The sequence below is a fragment of the Sphaerodactylus townsendi genome, linkage group LG10, assembly GCF_021028975.2.
Source record: "Sphaerodactylus townsendi isolate TG3544 linkage group LG10, MPM_Stown_v2.3, whole genome shotgun sequence".
Lineage (NCBI taxonomy): Eukaryota > Metazoa > Chordata > Lepidosauria > Squamata > Sphaerodactylidae > Sphaerodactylus > Sphaerodactylus townsendi.
The window spans coordinates 38,669,549-38,687,994 of NC_059434.1; the positions used below are offsets into that span (position 1 = coordinate 38,669,549).

At 42.5% G+C, this 18,446-nt stretch overlaps 1 protein-coding gene across 3 annotated transcripts in view; it reads left to right on the top strand.

Moving 5' to 3' along the window:
• The first annotated feature begins 9,442 nt into the window (after positions 1–9,442).
• SH3RF1 (SH3 domain containing ring finger 1) overlaps positions 9,443–18,446 on the top strand; it is a 64,834-nt gene continuing 55,830 nt past the window's right edge. Inside the window, exons 1-2 of one of the 3 annotated variants that reach the window (XM_048509281.1) lie at positions 9,443–9,545; positions 12,241–12,722. In XM_048509281.1, coding sequence (XP_048365238.1) covers positions 12,342–12,722 — 381 coding nt within the window. In that variant the 5' untranslated portion in view covers positions 9,443–9,545; positions 12,241–12,341. Of the gene's footprint in view, positions 9,546–9,733; positions 9,991–10,559; positions 10,788–12,240; positions 12,723–18,446 lie in introns of those variants that run through there. The other 2 variants (XM_048509279.1, XM_048509280.1) reach the window with 2 other exon arrangements.

Consider the following 18,446-nt stretch of genomic DNA (forward strand, 5'->3'; position numbering starts at 1 on the left):
GGTTGCATCCCTAATGAGGGTATTAAGCCTTATCTATATTTAATAAGGTATCAAGTTAAGGTCACAGTTCCTAGAAGAAGACGAAAAGCTGAACTGGACATCAGATACACCCATGGAGAAAAGTCTGAAAACACAGGGTCAGTGTTTGGAGAAAGGGTTGTGATGATGGAAAGGTCAACGTTAGTAGCGCAAAGAAATGTCTGCATTTCTCAGTACTCTCGTACTTGGTTTTAATTCTTCAGTGCCCTAGCAATCATCTTCTTCCATGGTTATTCTTCCAAAAATGTGGAAATTTTGGGGCAAAGGCTCAATACATTTTGACTCAAATTTTCAAAATTAGAATTCAAACAAAACCATTAGAAATTCAATAAACTTACAAGAAGATCTTATATTATATTGAGCTTTTCTGCTTAATCTTATCCAGTTCCCCTCCTCACTCTATTTTCTATGTTGTCTGAGTTATTCACATAACTTCCAGTGTAGCCTTTTTGTGGATCTCTTTTGTCAGTGGAATAGCTAGTAGCATACAGCACACTGAGATTATAATAGCAGAAATCTTTTACAGCTAATTAATTTTTTTAAAAAACATCCTATTTTAATGCAAACCAATTCTTCAATTTACAAGGATTTCACAGTACTCAATTTCAATTTTAAAATATAAACAATAGTTCTTTGTGGAGCCAGTGACAGTGTAGATAAATTTTGAAGACCAAAGTAACATTTCTACTGTCACTTTCAGCATTCATACTGCAGAAAGCAAAATGAAACTGTCGTTGCTATCAATTGTACTTTCATGGTCTGTTCCACATGCCTGCAGAGCAGCAACGTGAAGTAAGTTGTGTCAGTTTACATTTGCTCTGTCCAAAACTGTAATAACCCGTTGTAACCCACCCAGAGCCCTTCGGGGATTGGGTGGAATATTAAATAAATAAATAAATGATCTTATAATATATGCACAGAAAATATATATTTAGTACAGGGGTAGGGAACCTGCAGCTCTCCAGATGTTCAGGAACTACAATTGGCCATGCTGACAGAGGCTGATGGGAATTGTAGTTCCTGAACATCTGGAGAGCCGCAGGTTCCCTACCCCTGAGTAGCATGACTAGCTATCTAGCAGTTTTAACTAGAGAGGACATAAAATATTTTCCAAAAGTTAAAACTAGAAGCTTATATATATATATACACATTAGCTTTTGGGGGGTTCCAAATGTTCACATACTATATTAAAATAATTTTACAGTCATGATGTCAGTAACCACATACCTCAACTTTGACATTTCTCTCTTCTGCAACAGAAATAAACACTGCTGTTGCATACTTCTAAGGCTGTTCTGCTCAAAGCCCTCACAGGTACTCGCAGGAGATGCCAGTGGCCAGCCCTACTGATGGCATGCAAGCAAAAGCCCTAAGAGCATGTCATGGACAGTCGCTGTCCTAAGCCTATCCATAGGAACTCATGCCCCACATCACCTGCATCACAGCACCTGTGCAGCTTAAGATACTAAGCTGGCAGCAGTCACAGTCCTGCCAAGGACATACACAGCTCAGAAGAAAGGGTCCATAGCATAGGTCATATTGCTCTGACCTCATGTGCAAATTTAGAACATACAAAGAGGAATTTGGTGATTGGTATCCTAGACTGAGGGCATGTTGCACAAAAGGGGCACTGTATACAAACAGTCGAGAGAACAAATACTGGTGTTGTACAGGTCATGTACACAACATACCCATAAAAGAGTGGTCAAATCATCACTTTATTCTGCAGTTAACTTGGAAGCCTTTCTGTACAGAAGAATTCCACACATCCAGAACAGACTGCTGGATCAGAGCATCAGGAGTAAAGAGGAAAAAATTATGAATCAACTTAAACCGATCATAATCCTAAGGTTTTTAAATTATTAGAAACATGAAACTTTGGAATATTTCTTCAGAGCCATTTGATTCATATGCTCAGAAAAAGTAGGCAGTGTAGTTAGTCTACCTGGAACTATATTAGTTCAGGTCATATGTTTGAATATTTCTTCACCTCCAAAATTCCCCACAAGAGCCCAAGGCCATCATTAACAATTATGGCTTAGCTACACTGAGCAAAGACATTTGGTTACTGAGCAGCAACTGAGTAATGGTTACAAGCTGTACTAAAAATATATCACTGGGAACAGTCCAAAGTCTCAGTGAATCCACACAGATACATGTGACTAATAGCCCGTTAGTCATTTTGCACTAAGGAAGTATTCAGGTTTCCAGACAAAAGCTGCACTATTGCTATGACTAATCTTCCACCATTTGTGGATGCATCCTCTACTCCTCTTTGGCTATGAACAGCCCTCTTGTCCTGACATCTCAGTAAAGTCTGGCCTGCCCTCGTCTGAACCCCAGTCAGTGATGTGCATGAAAGACAAAGCAAGTTAGATTGGCCAGGAGAAAGGCAAGAAAGAACTCTGTTTTTGCATGTTTGAATGTTAATCATGGAACATAATAGCCTGTTAGTTTGACTGTAAAAAGGTGCAGCCTTGGCAAAAAAAAAAAAGACAAGACAAGATGATACAATCAGGCTTGGTCAGCTCTGTAACCACTAATTCTAAAATGTTTTCATCCATTGAAAACAGTGCTCTGTTCTCTCAGAAAAAGTCGCTAGAGATACTATTGTCTATAACTACAGGGCAGGGGTCTGCAACCCGTGGCTCCGGAGCCGCATGCGGCTCTTTCAGCCTTATACTGTGGCTCCGCATGGCCCTCCAGAGCAGCCGCCATCCCCCCTCTGCCATCCCCTCAGCCACCATCCTTCCTCTGCCCCATGGAGCAGGCAGCTGCCTGCTCCGTCGGGCAGAGGGTGTTTCCCTGCCTGGCGCCGCTGCTTCCCGCAGCGCGAGAGGCGACGGCACCAGGCAGGCCGCAGACGCCATCCCCTCTCTGCCCCACGGAGCAGCCGGCTGTCTGCTCCATCAGGTAGAGGGGGTTTCCTTGCCTGGCGCTGCTGCCTCCTGCAGAGTGAGAGACGGCGGCACTGTGAAGGCCGCAGACACCATCCCTCCTCTGCCCACGGAGCAGGCAGCTACCTTCTCCGTCGGACAGAGGGGGTTTCCCTGCCTGGTGCCTCCGCCTTCCAGCGCTGGAAGGAAAGGTGAGTGGAGGGGCCAAACTGGAGGCGGCTCTGTGTGGAGCCGCCTCTCCGGCTCGGTAGATCTTTGGGGCTGTGGAAAACGGGTCCAAATGGCTCTTTGGGTGGTAAAGGTTGCCAACCCCTGCTATAGGGTATACCCCGAGATGTCCTAATTCTTCCTAGGTTTTAACTCTTTATTTAGAAAACCATTCACTTTGAAAACTCCTCCCAAGCACCCTGCCTATCTCAGTCCTTTCCCTTTCCTTCCTTCTCAGTCAATCCAAAGGCTTCTTTCAGACATCTCCTCGCTTTTACTTCAGAAAAACCAGACTTTTGTCTCTGCCATTGCCAGCCCATGCCTTGACTTGGATAGCATTTGAATGGAACCATGACACAGAGTGGCAGGCAATGACAAACAAAGCATCTCTGAAGTTCATCTCTTGTCTTGAAAACCCTACATGGTTGTGATAAGTCATCTATGACTTGATAGCAAAAAAATTGCCAGCCCATATGACCAGATCTGCCCTCAGCTTTGCAGCTTATGCTGCTTAGATTCAGTAGTATAGGATTCTCATATTTCCCAGTCTGCTCTATATGTCCTCCCTTCCAAAGCTCAGTGGATTACTACCTGAACCATTGCTTAAATACCTGCTTGGCACTTTTGCCAAAAACAAACAAAAACCTTTCCTGGAACTCCCAAATTTCAAAATGGTGAACTGAAGTCAACTGATATAACTTTCAAAATGGTGGACTGCCTACTCATAAGCAGTGGTGAGATTCAGCAAGTTCGCACCACTTCAGCAGAACCGGTTATTAAAATGGTGCTTATAAACAACCAGTTGTTAAATTATTTGAATCCCACCACTGGAACCAGTTGTTAAATTATTTAGTTATATTTAAATTATATGTTATGAATCCCACCACTGCTCATAAGCCCCCCCAGACAATTTCCCCATGCAAAAAACAATAGGTAATCTTGCCCTCCCCTCCCCTTTCCTGGCCATCTAATCTTTTTCATTTTTATTCAGATTTGTTATATGAAAAAAATTAAAAATGGACAAGAACTAAAAAAAGTTAAAAGATGGTGCAGAGAAAATAAGAGAATAAAAAAGAAAATATATGAAAAGAAGCTTAATGATTTTGCCTACAACAAATACAAGTAAAATTACAAACTTAACATTTATTCTGTAATTACAAAAAACCCTCTTTTTTCTATTATCTAATTATTTTTCTTAATCATCAAATGTATAAATCATCAGCTTATTTTTTCCATTTTGTGTTTAAAAAGTCTGTAAGGGATTTACAGTCAGTAATAAAGATACTGTCTTTTCTCTGATCAAAGATGAAAATTTAGCCATTCCTGCAAATTCCATCATCATTACCAACCATTCTGCTATAGTAAGCAATGCCAGACCTTTTCATTTTTGATCATATAATGTCACTTCTGTAGTCATATATAAAAACAAATTTCCATTACTTTTTTCTAGTTGTTTGTCCATTAGTCCCAAAAGAAAAGCCTATGGTTTCAGTTTTACATGAGTCATTAGAATCTTCTGGATTAGTGAGTGAATTTGTTTCCAAAATTTGTTGGCTTTGCTACAGTTCCACCATAAATGATAACATGTCGCTTCCTGTTGTTCACATTTCCAGCATACATTCGAAGCACCTTTACACATTCTAGCTAATTTCTCTGGTGTCATGTACCAACAATACAACATTTTATAGCAATTCTCCTTAAAACTAGAACTTAATGTGAATTTGAGACCATTCAACCACATATGTTCCCACTGCCACTCAAGGGCAGGACTGGGACTGCTCAGAGTCCCCAACCAAAATTAACGACACAACACTCTTGTCTGTGGGGTAAAATTTTGGCCATAGCCAAACTGTTTTATTGACAAAGGATGAAAAGAAGTGTGAGGCGCAGCATGGGATCTGATCTGTACACTGGGCAGCCTGAGTGCTGTCCCCCAGTGAAACCTTCCTCACCCCAGCCTGTTGGAGGAAACGGTTAGCAATGCGCAGTAACTGTGAAACCCAGCTGGGCAGATGGCCCCTTTCTGGAGATCTGTTTTGGACAGCACAGCGATAGTGGAACACAGAAGGCCCCTTTCTGAAGAACCATTTTATCACTAAGGGGTGCAAGCCTCAATAACCCCTGCCCGGGCATCCTGATCCTGGCTTGCTCCACCCCAAGCCTCTTAAGGAGGTTCCACCAAAGAGGGTTAGATCACCAGCTCCCCTCACCATCATATCAGTTCCCATACGCCAGGGGTCGGCAACCTTTACCACCCAAAGAGCCATTTGGACCCATTTTCCACGACCCAGAAGATCTGCCAAGCCGGAGAGGTCAGTCAAGAACCTGATGCACTGTTCAGGTCAGTCAAGAACCTGATGCACTGTCTCCAGAGTTCATATTGGACTCTGCCAATAGCAGTTGGCCATGGGGCAGCAAAGGGTCTGGGAGGCAAATGACCTTGAGCCAGAGCCAAGACATTCCCTTGAAATCTTATTCTACAGAAGAAGCTGAGCACGGAACCTATGCCCTCTTGCATAAACAGGGCACGTGCTCACATAAGCATATTTGAACTAGGGGCTCAAGTAATGGATAACTTATCTATCATGAAAACTTATCTATCATGAAAAACCATCCTGGCACCAGCCATCAGTCAGAGAATGAGCAGCCATGAGGAGCTGGCTTGCTCTCTGCCAGAGAGTACTCTGATCTGTCAGCTGGCCCAGCTTGCAGAAGCAACAGAAAAGACCCTCTGGCCTGTGCTGCAACCAGCCAAAAGCCCAAGGGCCACAGGGAAGCTTCATCCCTCCCTTCCAGGAAGAATGCCAGCAACAGAAGATTAGCTTGGCCACAATGGGACATTCATGCTCACTTTGTTCCAACACTCACAAGCTGATCTCCACTCTCTACCTTCTCTTTCCACCCTCTTTACCTTGTGTGTCCTGTTCTTTGCTTGTTTGAAAGGCTGTGAGCAAAGGCTGACATCTCTTGATTCAGTGGTCTCAAATCCATAAGTCAGTAATGTGCTCCCAACTCACTCGGTTGCTCATTGAGCAATCAAAATGATCAGGAGGACAGAGCAGGTGCCCTATGATGGTTGCTTATGGCACATAAGGCTGTTTAGTTTAGAAAAAAAGATGAATAAGGTGAAACACGATAAAGATCTATAAAACGATGTATGGATCAGACAGAGTAGATAGAGAAACTTTGCTCTCCTTGTCGTCAGGGATCCATCTCTACTTTGGAGAAAGGCAAGAGTGTGCACGGCAAGTTGGGTAGAGGTCAACGGCAACCCAGGGCTCCAGGCATGCTTTCAACTCTTTTTACAGCAGGCACAGATTCAGGGGGTCTTCTTTCCCTATTTGGCTGTTTTGCCTCTAGCCATGACCTGTGTAGCTTGTGTTTGCCTTTCTACTTTCCAGCTCCTCTGTATGGTCACCTTTAAACCCAACCCCATTAATTTCCATCACCCTAGAAACCATGGAAGTAGTCTTTCGCCCCTCCACAACTATGGGCATACATTCCCAGTTAGGGTCACAGCTAATCCGATTATTCAGCTCCATGACATATCGTGTCCTTCAGGCCACACCCATCCCAGTAGTTTGGATCTTGCAGGAATCCCATTACCATGCCCATGGATAATCTGCTGGTTCCATGTGCCTCATCATCTGTCATACTCCCTTAATGTTAGAGCCAAGGGTCATCTGCAGAAGCTGAAGGCTGGGAGATTCAGGACAGACACTTCGCACAGCACACAGTTAAAGGCTTTACAAGGGCAATGAACATGTTCACGGGGGAGAGTTATGACTACTAGTCATGATAGGTATCCGCTCTTTCCAGTACCAGAGGCAGTATGTCTATTTCTACCAGTTTCTACAGAACACAAGCAGAATGCTCTTGAATTCATCCTGCTTGGGGGCTTCCTAGAGGTGGCCTGCTGGCCACTTTGTGAACAGAATACTGAACTTAATGGGACTTTGGTCTGATCCAACATGGGTCTTCTTATGGGTCTCTTTTTGTCACCCAATTTGAGTCCCAAGTCTGGCCAGTTGAAGACTACTGTCTTAATTGATGAAGGCCACTTTGGAAGGCACTTGTCTTAAAGGTGGGCATAAATTAGTTGTACAATGGGCCAAATTCCACTTTCATTCATAGTTCTAAGAAAAAACAACTTTGAATCTTCTGGTTCTTTGAAAAATAATCTTGGATAATTAGCCTCATTTTCAGAAAGTAAACAAGACCTTGCCTGCCTGATTTCTCTAGCTTTTGCCATGCTTGTGTTAGCTTATGGTATGCAGATTGAAATAGTATGCACACCTGCAATGGAATAAGTCAATTCCACTTATTTCTGTGTAAATAAACATAGGATTGAGCTTCTCCTATTAGTACATTAGGCTCCACTAGGTCCTTCCCCCAGTGCTGTTTGATGCTAATGTTAATGAATATACTGTGTGTGGGTTTTCTTTACCTTCCAAAAAGTATACTGGAGGATACCTGCTTAACATGCTTTTACGGTAACGCTTAGTGGAATTTGTGGATTACTTACATGAAAACAGTAATAAAAACCAATTTCTTTTTCCAGTCCTAACAAGCAACACAGGAATTTAGTAGCAATACCGTTGTTTTAATAATTCAAACTGGGATTCCATTTCATTTGTTGGTGTTATGTGAGTTGAGTCAATGGATGAGTCTTCTCCCTTGATTTCATGACAGATCTCCAGCTCTAATTTCTGCTTCCTTATTGCTATAAGGAAATGAACAGGGTCAAATATTTTCTCCACTGCAGCTTTTGCTGAAACATGCTAGTAAAATAACCCATGGAGGAGAGCTGTGTGTATAACTAAGGCCAGAGTTCACAACCCACTCTCAAGAACCACTAATATCATATGCTGGTTTCCACAAGTATATTGCCACTTTATCTCCGATCACATGTAATGACTGTCAGCCAGATCCGTGTTCTAGAAAATCATTGTATTGATGCTGACACTGGCAATTCTGTCTCCTCTGCAATGTCTCATCCTTATTAATCATCTCTCAGGTATGTATGAGTTGGTCATAGTCATTACTTCAGCAAGCCATTTCTGAAGTAAACCCTTTGAGAGGCTTTACTCTAAGCTCAAGTGGGCAATGCAGCAACTGACTCCTCCATGGGAATGAGCCACAGACTAGAGCAGGGATGTCAAACATTGGCCAGGGGGCTGGATCTGGTCCCATGATGAGAGGGCTTCTGAGGCACGCAAGTGAGCCGAGGCAATCCCACTCCCAATCTGGGTTGGCTAGCCTACTACAGGCTGGCCAGTTGAGGCAGTCTCCTCCCACCCACCTCAGTGTCAACTTAGTTCCCTAATGCCAGTCTAGGCTGGTGCACCAGCTGCAGGGCTTGACAGCTGAGGCAGCCCCCACTAATGTGGGTTGGTAAGCCTGCTGCTTACCAGCAGAGGTAGCCATCCGGCCCACTCCTGGCTCCGGCCCCACCAAGCCACATTTATATCATATCTGGCCCTCCTGATGAGGACACCCCTGGGTTAGAGCTTTTCCTGCAAGGAACAGAAAGTTGGACGCAACTCGCTTTTCTGCTGGTGAAAAAGAAATGGGGGAGGGATCTTCGGATCACCAGACAAAGTTATGCTGTTCTCTCATGGGACCTGAATACACAAAAATACATGTGTGAGCTGCACAAAGCAAGTGAATGGAGCAAGATTGAATGGGAAATCTGTTTGGATCCAGTCAAACGAATCTCTAGGTCCTTTGATTTCACCCCGGAATTTTGAATCTCATGGAGATGCATTCAAAAGTGGGATATACATATTTTGAATCAACCCAGCTCCTTACCAAAGCCAAAGCACATGTTTAAACCCTTACAGTAGGTTACTCTGCATCATCTCCCCCGCCCAAATGCTCCCGTCCCAGCTGCACTTTCGAACGAACCCTGCCAGAGATCGGGATCTAAACTCAACTACTTCGCCTTCAAGTTCCCCAATGGCTAATCCAATGAAAGGATTTTCGCTTCCTGTGAAGTCTTTCAGCCGCCGCGCACAGCTGCTCGAGACTTTCCTCTTCCTCCTCGTTCGCACGTCGGGCGCGCGGGTCTCTCCCCACGCCTTCCCCATGAATCGTGTCTCCTCTTCTTCCTTAGGGGCGACAACGTGCGGCCTTCCGCCGCCCAGCCTTGTTGTCCCTGGACCCCACCGAGGCTCTAACACGCTGGGCTTGGCTCGGCAGTCTCCCTGCTCCTCGAGAGCCACCCGCTGTACACTCTGCTCCAGTTCCGCGTGAGCCCCGCGGTGGTTGGGGAGGCACGAGCCCCCCCCCCCCCGCCTGGCGAAGACGGCAAGGGAAGCTTTCGCTTGTTCTTCCGAAGGAGACCGTGCAGAGGATCCGGCCAGCAGAGCGCGGGAGGGAAGGAAGGGAGGGAGGGAAGAGGTGAGCGGGCGGGATGGCTGCCCCCACACCAGCCTGGGGAGGGCGCAGGAACGGGACCTCCGTGGGGGAAGGCGGCTTGCCGGGGCTCGCACACAAGGGGCGGCTGAGAGCATGAGGGAGACCGACACACACCCCGAGCTCCGCCCGCCCGCCCAGGGAGGGAGGCCGGAGCTGCAGAAGTGGGAGGGCGGGCTCGCTCGGAGTCTCCCGCTCGCAGTCGGCGTCTCTCTTCTCGTCTACCTCAGCTCCTTCCCTAAGGCGGGGCGGCCTCTCCCCTTTTGGGGAGGGAGGGAAGGAAGTGGCGGGGGAGAAGCAGGGGGAGAGCCGCCTTCTGTGAGGGACTCCGCGCCGCGGCTTCTCCTCCCGGGAACAAAGAGGCGCGAAGGCGAGGGGCCGAGCGGGCGGAGGAGGGGTCCCCTTCGCGCCGACGGCCTCTGCGGACATGGTGAGTGAACGGGGCGGAGGGATGAGTCCCTCTGCCCGGTCCCTTGCAGTTCCCGCCTGGGGGCCGGAGGAAGGGGAGGGTGTGGAGACGTCCTCCAGAGACGGCCAAAGTCTTCCTCCCCTTCCCTGCGGTATCAGCAGCCTCCCAGCCGCCGCGAGGAGGCTCCTGTCGGGCCACCTTCAGTAACAAGACACCACCCGTTCAATCTCCATAGAGACCCCGTTCGCCCTCCGCGGCTGGGCTCCCTGATAGGGTAACCGGCGGCTGGCGTGCAAGGCTCGTCCCCCCCCCCCCCCCCCGTGTGCCTTGCCTCTTTTTACGTTTCTAGGTGGGTTTCTCCGTCTCATGCGGAGGTGTGGGTCTATATAACGTATCCTATGCACGTACAGGAAGCCATAATGCTTAATTTAGATTCGCCGGGGCTGCAGAGAGAAGGCTTTCATTCAGTCTGTCAAGATCGGTTTGATGATTCTCTCTCTCTCCTCCCCCCCCGCCCCCCCCGCCCTGCAACCCAGCGTGCCTGTCCTGGTAGCAAACTGCGAGGTTTTCCTCTGTCTCTGGCTCCTCCTTTCTTTGGCCTGGGAGTGATCTCGGAGGAAGTCTGGTGTTCCTAATCCCAAACTAGGAGGCATCTTCTTGCATTCTGCACTCAGCTGTGTCTGTTGCCCTGTACCAACCTTCTGTTAGGGATTTTCAAAAGTTTTGGTTGTGGTGTGATGGCTTATAATAACCCCTTTGGTGCATGGATCCAGCTGCACAGCACTCTGGATGCAGTTTGCTCAGAACGTCTGGAGTATGTATGTATGTTTGTTCCAACTAGAGAAAAGTTTATGCAATATGTGTAGCAGATAGGGAAGTAAATAATCTTTTCTGCCCTTAGGGGTAGCTTGTTCAGGACATCTTGACGACTGTAGGATAGTTTGAGTTGCTCTTTTAACCTGTGCCGCTTCAAAAAGTAAACTGGATAAATGCTGTTTGCTCTTGGTAGGTAAATTACATTTTTGAAACCTAGCACTTTTGAATTCATGGTCAATTTAATACCAAATACAAGAACATAATTACATATATGAGTTGAGCATTTTTTTCTCTTTCTTGAAAAAAAAATCTGACTTAGGTGTGCATTCAAGTTTATGCCTTAAAACTTCTTTTTAAAAATAAATTTTATTCATTTTGTACATCTGAACAACACATGTAGAGAAAGAAAAAAGATGCCTTAAAATTTCTTATTGCACAATATCCAAAAATTACTTCAGGAGTGTCCAAGCATACCACTGGGATTTTTGTTTTGTAGTCAATGCCCCCTAAGTGCCAGTGCTGTTGGGCTTTTTTTTTTTTTTATAAAAGAGGGATTTTCAAAAGTTTTGTTATGGTGTGGTGACTTCTAATGACCCCTTTAGCGCATCAATCCAGTTGCACAGTTCTCTGGATGCAGTTTACTGAAACTTTTGCTTTACAAAGAAACAGTGTAAAAACTAGTGATGAACAGATATTTATTCCATGTGGCCTTGCAAGATTTTTGGATAGTTGTTTACTTTTCCAAGCTGTATTTCTAATTTGAATTAGAGAACTGTCGTTAGCAAAGCTGAGCATGGGTATGTTTGTAAATATTAATGAGTTTCACTCAAGTGCATGATCTACCCTGAACAGGAAAATGTCTTAACTGAAATAATTTGAAGATATGAAGGCTGGAGGGTTTATGAAAGCAATGATTATATGTGTTTTGTAACTTCTGTGAAGGTTGTGGTTAACTAAGCTTAGTGATATTTTGAACTTGGTCATTATTGCTGGCTTTCACTGTGGAAGAAAAATAAGGCTGTAGCAATATTCCTAACACTTCAGTTTTCCAATAAGATTGGCCACTATTTACAACAAGATTCTGTTTCTTTAGAGAATTCAGATTGATAGCAAATTGTGCATTTTAATAGATCCTTTATTTATGACATTTCAAATGTAGATCTTCTCATATATAAGATTTTTAATCTAGTATTACTGATAACACTGTACTTTATTCTTAGCAGTTATTGTAGCAAGTGTTTCATTTCTGACATATCAATGGGAGCCAGATTACACATTAAACAAAAGTAATACTTTGGGGTTCTTGTTTAGGAAATTTTTGTCCATTATTTTGTTACACTGCAAGAATGTGTTTGAAAGCAAAGTATTTATCGTTGAAATATCCTTCCTCCATTTCCTGTTGTTAACATCTCTCTCTCTCTCTCTCTCTCTCTTTTCCTTCACAAATAATTTTAGATAAAAGAGTGAAGAGGCATGGATATAACATGATTTCTTTGACATGCTCAAAAACGATATGAATTTTATACAAGTTTATTCCTTGGTGAACTAAATAAAAGATGGATGAATCAGCCTTATTGGATCTGTTGGAGTGCCCTGTCTGCTTAGAACGCCTTGATGCTTCTGCGAAAGTCTTACCTTGCCAGCACACATTTTGTAAGCGATGTCTGCTGGGTATTGTAAGTTCCAGAAATGAACTGCGATGTCCAGAATGCAGGACGTTAGTTGACTGCAGTGTTGATGACCTTCCCAGTAATATTTTACTAGTTCGATTACTGGATGGCATTAAGCAGAGGCCCCGGAAACCAGGTGCTGGGGTGAATTGCACAAATTCATTAAAAGCCCAGAATAGCACTGTTGCTAATTGCATTCCAAAAGACCTGCAAAGTTCTCAGAGTGGCCAGCAGCAGAGAGTGCAAGCACGGAGTCCCCCAGTTAGGGTAAGTTTTTAATGTGTGAATTACATGAGAAATAGAAATGTATGAATATATATATGCTCACTTTGGGATCATCATCCAGTGCTAGTTTGCATTGATATCATCCCCCAAAATGAGGTTTATAATGAGTTGAATCATTTAAAGTCATTACAATGAATGTCTCAGTTGCAAATTTTCAACAGCCTTTTCCAGTACTGAACATACCTGAGGAAGGTTTGATAATGCTGGCTGAGGAAGAGAAGTGGTAATCTTAAAAAACAAACAAACAAACAAACTGGAATTTTTTCCATCATTGTCTTTCTGTCCAATGCAGCTGGCAAGAGTTTTTCAGAACTCAACCCTTTGAGAGGGTTCATTTGAGTTTTGGTAGTATCCTTGAACATGATGTGTTTGTGCAAGAATAATTCTCTATAAATGATAGGATAGCTAAATGTTCTGTGTTGGAACCTTGCAATCTTTATAAACTGTGTGGGTATGTAATAGAGACATAAAGGGAGACTATAATAAGCTTGTTGTTAAATTGCAGTCCTTAATCTACTTATTCCCACATAGATGAGGGGGAAATTGTAACTATAAATTTTATATATTGTGTATATTAAATAATGTTGATTTGTCTTATTAAGCAGAGTTATACCCTTTGAAATCAGTGGACTTAAAAGGATGCAACTGATATCACTATTAATACCATTTTGCTGATCAATTATTATAAATATGAGATCTTCCAGAAATCCTTAATGAAGGCATTATTTAATGTACTGTAGCCACTCAATAAAATGCCTATATTCTTTCTTTTACATTTCAACTCTTGCAATCTAAGCTGTCAAAATTCAGTGTCTTGTATCTTCTAAATATTGATTAGAGGCTTTCAGAATCCAGCTGAGATTATATATCTCCTTCCCTTGTCCTCTTGACATGGTTTCATATCGTCAAATGTGCTGTGTATAAATATCAGAAGCTTGAATTACAATAATTTAACCCAGAACCTGTAATTGTGAAGGTATCTCAGAAACATGACTGACCTAATCTTTCTTTTGCCCTCTAGCAGGTCACATCACATTCTTTTAAAAGAGCATTGCTTTTCATCTGTGATAACTTGTGTGTGCAGAGCCTCTGGGGTATAGCTTGAATTTGTTGTGCAGTGATTAAGTGCTTCATCAGTTGCAAAGAATGCATTGTGTTTAGAGTAATCATTCAAGAAATATGGGAAAGGAAAACCAGCTTTGAGGCATTTAAGCATTTAAAGTTTGCTTTAAAAAATTTGTTACTGCTTTTGCCGATACTCAGAACAAACAAATATATCTTGTGAAGTTTCTAGTGTAAGATGGGTCCTATAAAGAAGCAACCAGTTGCTGCAGGAGGTGCATGCTCTTCCCTGATCAGAAGATAAACATGAATTTCACTGTTGTGTGTAATAAAAGGCTGACATAAGTAGCAGTTAATATATGCCAGATCAAAACTGGCGATCATGTAATTGTCTTGGATACTTTTGAACTGTGTGCTGCATTTCATTTTTAGGAAATGATGTAAAGCATGATGAAACACAACAAGAAACATATTTTCAGCACTTGATTACTCAGGTAGTCTTGTTTATTGAAAGTGCCAGCATTGTTGCTTGTAAGACCTGAAAAGGTATTTTAATGTACTACTGAAAATTGGGTTGTCAGCAACCTGGAGAAAAAAATATCCTGCCTTAATGGTATGTTATTTACCTGGTAGTTGTTGTTTACCTCCATGAAAAGCTTCAGGTGTCCTTGTTCACACATTCAGCCTCTTTTAAAGGGCAGGATGTATTTTCTCCTGACTTTTGGCAATACTAAGCCTCAGTGTGCCTGTAAATTTGTAAAATCATATGCAAGGCTCAAAAATTATAGAATTCAAATTAAATGGCAAGTTCTTGTCTGCCTTTTTTGTTCAGGCCTTTGAGATATATGAGTGTGTGCATTCACTTGTTTTCAGACTTGTCTCCACAAGGCTGGCTATCACTTTTACTTTAAATTGAGATTGAACTCCAACAAAACCCCACGGGGTATTAGAAGCGAAGTATGTCGTGAGTCTAACTCCCCAACTAATCATACGTAATGATATGCCATCACACGATAGTGAGCGGTTTCTAAACAATCAGATAAAAGTTTTTTTTTAAATTGTAAATGTCAATCAGTGCACTGCCAAGTCATTATTCCTCAGTTTCTCACATTTCTAGGAAAATTAATCAAGAAACTGGATCATATCATTTGAGCACTATAATTGCTGCAGCAATATTGTGCAACGTTTTGTTATGCTTTGCAGTGCAGAGTACACTCATACATCATTTTATTATGCTTACTGTTTGATAGGGTTGTGACCCAGTGCCTCCCTTATGGAGCTTGCTGACTAAACTTCTTTTATCAGCAGATGTAAAACGCTTCCATAGGTCTGGTGTTGCTGGATGATGTGGTATAAGTCTATATGGGTTTTTTTCATTAATCAAAATCATTGACATTTTTCCTAGCATATAAGTAAGGCAAAAATAGAGAGTGATTATGAATTCTATTAATGCTTTTCGTCAGTTCACCAATCCTTTTGCTCTCTTTGTTTTTCTTCCAACTGCGTTCTGTTGCTACCACTTTCCTCTCCCACTCCTGCTGGAGCTATTTGCACCTCTCATACTGCCTTACTCCTGCTCTGTGCCTCCAATTTAATTGAACTAATCTGAGATTGGAATGAATCAATAATATTAGCACAACTGGAGCTGCCGTATACAGGGACAAATCATTGGTCTCTCCAGCTCAGGAGTGATAGTGATGGTAGGGTCTCAGATGGAGTGCATTTGTTACTTTTAACTCTGACACTTACCTGTCTTACATGAGCAGACATGTAAAGAAAGCAACACGGTTATCTGGGGTATGCAAAGGGAGATGCTTTTCTGAGTTCCTTAGAGAAACATGTGAATTGTGATTCAGTAGAGCTTTCTTGTATGTGCGAATAGGATCTGTCTCCATCTAAGAACCTGAGCTGGCACATTTTAGTGTAAACAAACTGAATATAGGAAGAACTAAACCTTGATTAGCAACTAGCAGAGGTGAGATGAATAATACCTGGTAAATGAATAGCTTGGGGTTATGATGATCAGGAACAGTGGGCTGCAAATGTTGACTGTTCTTGCTAGCCAACTGTTATTAATAGTCTCCCCAAAAGGAAAGGTCATTGTAAATAAGTCTATCTTCCCACACTGGCCTTGAGGGCTGGAATAGTCTTAATAACCAAGTATTAATTTCTGGAGTTGTAGAATTCACCTACATAGGAAACTTTACAAAAGCTCCTGGTATGTTGAGTGAAATGAATATACATAAGAGATATTGACTCATACAATCTGTTTAGTAAATACTAAGTAAAGTAAATACTAAGTGCCCCTGTAAATTATGCTGTGGCTTTTTTGTATGCTGTGTTATTATTTTGGGACGAAGTTGTGTAGCTCTTCTGAATTGTGTTGTGTGACTTACAGGCAATCTTATCTTGGAGCTGTTGGTATTTACAGTACAGAAAAACCATATAATACCCATGGCCTATTCATTGTCATTTGATGAACAGCAGCTATACGTTGTGTTTTGCTAAAACATGAGCTGTTTGCTTTAGAAAAATACCAAGTGATTTCAATTAGTCTGGAGTGATCAGAGTCACTGAATTAGAATGATTTGTACAATCACATTCTATTGTTTTTCTTTCATTCAAGTTAGAATTTTCCCGTGGAGAACAGATAACCCTAATCTGGCTCTGTTTTCAGAAATGTGTGTACTGCCCAGCGCTCCCTTAGTATTGCATGAGCCTGGACATTTCCACTATCTGCATGTGGTGATGTACACATAACGAGCCGCAGCATCTGAGCTGTCCAGTTTGTGCAGGAACTTCAAATTTAGAGATGCTTATACATGCAAAGAATCCTTAATTGGCCAGATTAGCTATTTTTCTTCATTGAAATTTATTCTGGATAGTTTTTTTCTGTCAGAATTAAACCATCTAGATAGCTTAAATCCAGCATCCCATCACATTTGCCTGTGTCCTCTGACCAATGCATTTTTATAGGTCCATTGCTAGCAGAAAAACCCTCCTCGTTACCTTATAATGATTTAATAAAGTCTAGTGATTAATGTGCTGGACTGCAGTTCATAATATTATACATTCTATTTTCCCAGTTCTTCTCTGATGGTTTTCTTTTATGATTTACAGAGATGTAGAAATAGGAATAAACTGGCCAGTGTGATTGTGATTTTATAATTCCATCTCTCTTTAAAGGAACCTGTGGCCCTTAAAGCATGCTTCATGTGTTCACAGCCAGAGTTTTAAGTATTTTGTATAACTGTTTAACTTCAGTACAATTTACAGAATACTTTGGACTACAGTTTATAACCCGCATTTTGTGTCAAGAGGTGAATCTGTGCATACCGGTAGTACTGCAGTGAAACAGAAATAATCCTGGGAAGATGAAGATACTAGGAAGAAGGTCATCCTCTTTCCTTCTTTTGTCATGGCTTTCTCTGGCCACTTCTGGTCTGGTATAGCACAGTTAAGCCAGGGCAGCTAAGCCTGCTTCTGCCCATAGTATGAATATCTTGCATGGTACAGATTCTTGTTAGGTGCACATGTACAGTTCAGTGACATGCTGCATTCCATAAATGCAAGGTGATGTCCCCCAGAGCCAGCATAGTGTAGTGATTAAGAGTGATGGTCTCTAATCTGGAGAACTGTGTTTGATTCCCCACTCATCCACACAAGCAGTGGATTCTTATCTGGTGAACTGGATTTGTTTATCTGCTCCCACATATGAAGCCTGCTGAATGATCTTAGACTAGTCACAGTTCTCTCAGAACTCTCCAAGCGCCACCTAACTCACGAGGTGCCTGTTGTGAGGAGAGGAAGGGAAAGGAGTTTGTAAGCTGCTTTGAGTCTCTCTACAGGAAAGGTGGGGTATAAATCCAAATTTCTCCTCCTCCTTGGCAGAGATTTTTTTCATTTTGTCCATGTGATTTTCTGGATTGTGCCAAGGCAGTGCTTCTTGAAGCAACATGTCTTATTAGCTCTCATTATTTCTGTGATAAATCTGTATTCAGTATGAGTTCCTTTGAAATGGGAAGTCATTTAAGATGGAATGCAGTAAGACTGCAGGCACAATAAATTGACAAGTAGCAGAGATTTTTTTATAGTTTACATATGAAAAAGCTTTGATCTTCTAAGATGGAGGGAGACAAAGTAGTATAAAAATAATAGGTAACTCTAAAAACTGATTTTTGGGTATATTAGTGTAGAATGGTGTTATTTAAAATGGAAAATCATAAGTACTATGATTATATTGTTAGATATTTTATTCCTATTGTTGACTTTTCCAAATCTTTATGTACATATAAAGGAACCCCTTGTGTGTGATGTATTCTTGGGTATGCTGATATCCACCAGTCATGTAACTGCATGCCAACAATGCCTGGGTATCAACTTCTAACTTCCAGGAGCTATCTGGAATTCTCCCACTATTACAAATGATTTCCAGAAGATCAAGATCAGTTTCCCCAGGAAAAAATGGCTGCTTTGGAGGGTGGACTCTGGCATTATACCCTGCTGAGGTCCTTGTCCTCCCCAGGCTCCCCCCCCCCCCCCCCCAAATTTTCAGGTATTTCCCAACCCAGAGCTAGCAGCCTTACACCCTTCTGATCCTGGTCCCTGAGAAGGAATATATAAACACCCTCCATTGTGTGGAAG